Here is a 3,605-nt window from a genome sequence, read left to right as displayed (position 1 = left end):
AAAGGAGTGGCTGTCCTCCCCCTGTTTCCAAGTGGGAAAAAAAGGCCTGGTACAGCCGTGGAAAGTGCCAGTAAGATCCCTCTAAAGAACGGGGGTGGACCCATCACAGATTCCAATCAAAGGCTTCCTTAGTGAAGTAGTTTGGAATTGATGGGCCCCCAAAGAACGGAAAACTGGACTCTTAAGAGTTCAGTCAGTTACCACACACACACACACACACACACACACTCTCTCTCTCTCTCTCTCTCTCTCTCTCTCTCTCTCTCTCTCTCTCTCTCTCTCATATTCCCTCCTAAGGTACCTAGAGACAAGTAACATGGTGAGATCTGGTCTCTCCAGAAGGGATCTTGTGGCAGTACCAAGGCTTTTTGTCTTTTGTCTAGATGGTGCCTTGATCCAACCTATCCCTACCTGGCAGTACCACCTAGGTCCCCAAATCAAAATGACAGCAGACACTGTCAATTATCCGCTGGAAGTAAGAGTACCACTCTGTCTAACTCTTTGATCTATTTTTAGCACAAGTGGCCCTGAACCCAGTGGGGGCCTGCACCTTGCAGCTTCACCCCACAGGAAGATGGGGAAAGAACTGACAACTAAGAGTCTAGGATTCTGAGGCAGGGTGGGCGTAGCAGCCTGCCTGGGATTCCAGCCTTGTAAGGCTGAGTCCATGGAATCCCCAGAGCAAGCTGGCTAGCTCAGCTAGTTCTGGGTTTGATTAACAAACCCTGGCTCACTAACTAAGGTGAAATAGTGACTGAGGAGGATTCCTGACAGCACCCCAGGGCCTCGCACGTGTTGACATATGCATGTGCACACACACAAACATATATATAAATCCATGCAACACACACACACATACAAACATGCATACAGATCCAGGCAACAGAGAGAAAAAAATAGTAAAGGAGTGGGGAAGGACATGGGGTTAGCTTAGAAGTTTTATTGATACATTCTCACAATTAAAACTCTAGAATTATTACATGGCCACTCATAACTTTGAAAGAAGCTACCAAGCAAAGTTGTGTCTTCTCCAGGCGGGAGCTTCCTCCTCCACCCAACACACAGTAGTCACAGCCCTTCAGGCTACCCTCCCTCCCACAGATAGGCACAGTCCCTTCTGTCCTTTCTCAACACTGTTGACATCTGCGAACACATTCAGAGGGCTGTGTTGTGCACTGTAGGATGCTGAAGACTGTCTCAGTCTCTTCCAGGTGTTTCCCTGGGCGGGGGACAACAAAACAGGACAAACAAACAAACAAAAACCCTGACACATGGTGTTGTGTCTTCTGGTAAGAGAAAGTTTGTCCCCGGTGAGACCCATATCTCAGGGACCCATATCTCATGCCCCTGCCTTCACCTGCAGGGCCAGGCTACATTAGCCAAAACTGAAGTTAACAGTCGGTTTGTTGTGTTTGTCTCTCTGGTCACAGTTTCCCAAATATGTTTTCTGATTCTTTTCTGGAGACAGGCTCTTACATGTAGGTTTGGCTGTCCTGGAACTCCCCATGTAGTCCAGACTGGCCTTAACTCACAGAGATCCACCTGCCTCTGCTGGAATTATGCACCACTATGCCCTTCTTTAAGCTTCCCTCCCTCTCTCTCCAGGTAGTGCAGACCCCAGGAAGCTGTGGAGTTCAGATCTACCCCACTGTGCGTGGGGTTACTCAGTTGGAGTCCATTCAACTCTGGAGTGAAAATTCTGGAAGAAGCTTCTAGAGTCATCTGGCAAAGACTCAGAGCATGTTATAAATGGGAGTCTGGATCCAGTCCTCTCCTGTTGGCTCCCACCTGTCTCTATCCTGCTTGAAATCAAGACATGGGCTTCCCCCACCCTCACCCAGGGTCTCACATCACGGGCCCTGCTCGGTGTGAGTGACCTCCTTCAGAGACACTTGCCTCATGCAGCTCAGTGTGTTCTGGTTCTGTGCACTTTTTTCCTGCCTCCCGCTCTGCTAGTCTCCGGTCAGCAGCTCTAGACTCATCCTGTGTCACCAGGGTTAAGCCCCTTCCTAGCCCTTCATTTCCATCAGTCCCAACTAGCCCACAGGGTCTTCTGTTGCATCTTTGCCCATCTCTTTCCCTGTCCCTGTGGATACAGAGATGTATGTACCATCCAGTAGCCATCCAAGCCCCCCTCTCTCCACCTCTGCTGTTGAAACCCTTTCTCCTGAGGAAATGTAAACATCTACCCCTCTTAAGATCCCAGGACAAACCAAGGTACATTTCTACCTTCCCTGTGGAGCCAAAGAGTCGATTGAGCTTACCTGCTCACAGGTGAGGGGTTACAGACAGGAGCATGGTGGCCTTTGAAGCTACCGCACTACAAGGTCTGCACTCAGATAGGATGATGGATTCCCTGGGGCTGCATAAAGGGAACCCCTCCCCTCATCTTTCCTCCTGTATCCTCTAGCTCCTCCCAGAGATCACGTGCAATCAGAGCAGAATAGCATACAGCTGGTTGGGACCAGTTGTTAAATAACTCAGGCGAGGGTCCCATAACCTTTCCATACCCCACCTCTCTTCCAAGAGTGAATATCAACAGTCAGCTGTGATGTTCATTGCTGCTAAGCAGGCTCAGGTGGACTCCTGAAGATGGTGGCAGTGTGGCTCAGTGAATGACCCTGCATAATATTTTACACACACCAAATGGGGGTTGCTATCTCTTGCCTTAGCCTTGCCAGCTTTCCAGGGGGCCTTCACCCCAGGGGGCCTTCACCCAAGGGGCCTTCCTTCACCCCAGGGGGCCTTCACCCCAGGGCTTTAATGGCACGGATACACAAAGCCTAAGCCCATTGCACCCCACAACTAAGGTTGAGCCTTTTCTGCCTGTGCTTGCTCTGATGCACTAGGACCATGCCCAGCCCCCGTGCCACTTTTAAGCAAAGAACTGCAGCATCCCAGGGAGTTGACTTCTGTGTAAACACCTTCATCCATTTCTGATGTATGCTTTGAGGAGGCTCAGGCTGGGCTAGCCCGGACAGAAATCCTAGGCAGGTGATTAGGGGGTCAGAACATCAACCCTGGCCCTTCTGCAGGGAAGAGATGGGACTGAAGGTGGGGTTCAAATATCATGGCCAGTAATGGAACCTGTCACCCCTCAGTGCTGAGACCCCACTAAAGTCTCTGGATAAGGAAGCTCCAGGAACCTCTCTCTGTGCTTATAAACACCCCAATGTATCAACCAGGTAGCCTCCGATCCTCATGGGGACAGACACTCGTGGGCTTGCACTCTGCTCTGCGCTGGGTTGTTCATTTGTACGCTTCATAATAAATGGTGGTCTTGGGCGAACCCTTGCTTCAGTCCATGAGTCCATGATAGGGTATGAATCCTGAAGGGGGTCGTGTGTGCAGCCCACCCAGATACAGACCCTCTCAGAGCATGGGAAGAGACTCAAAGGGGACAAAAGGACACCTTCTTTCCCATCGGTGTCCTCTCAGCATCTATGGGTATGTTAAAGTGATTTGGAGCAGATATTCGAGAAAAGCCGCCGGGCAGTGGTGGCCCATGCCTTTAATCTCAGCACTTGGGAGGCAGACGCAGAGGCAGAGGCAGGCAGATTTCTGAGTTCGAGGCCAGCCTGGTCTACAGAGTGAGTTCCAGGACA

General features: G+C 50.6%; 1 protein-coding gene across 1 annotated transcript in view; it reads left to right on the top strand.

Moving 5' to 3' along the window:
• Oas2 (2'-5'-oligoadenylate synthetase 2) overlaps window positions 1-3,289 on the top strand; it is a 19,665-nt gene extending 16,376 nt beyond the window's left edge. Inside the window, exons 11-12 of the mRNA XM_031337689.1 lie at window positions 45-70; window positions 1,606-3,289. Coding sequence (XP_031193549.1) covers window positions 45-70; window positions 1,606-1,716 — 137 coding nt within the window. The 3' untranslated portion in view covers window positions 1,717-3,289. The remainder of the gene's footprint in view (window positions 1-44; window positions 71-1,605) is intronic.
• Window positions 3,290-3,605: the final 316 nt, after the last annotated feature.

The sequence above is a fragment of the Mastomys coucha genome, unplaced genomic scaffold, assembly GCF_008632895.1.
Source record: "Mastomys coucha isolate ucsf_1 unplaced genomic scaffold, UCSF_Mcou_1 pScaffold22, whole genome shotgun sequence".
In the NCBI taxonomy this organism is placed as follows: domain Eukaryota; kingdom Metazoa; phylum Chordata; class Mammalia; order Rodentia; family Muridae; genus Mastomys; species Mastomys coucha.
This window is presented reverse-complemented; position numbering and strand designations above follow the sequence as displayed.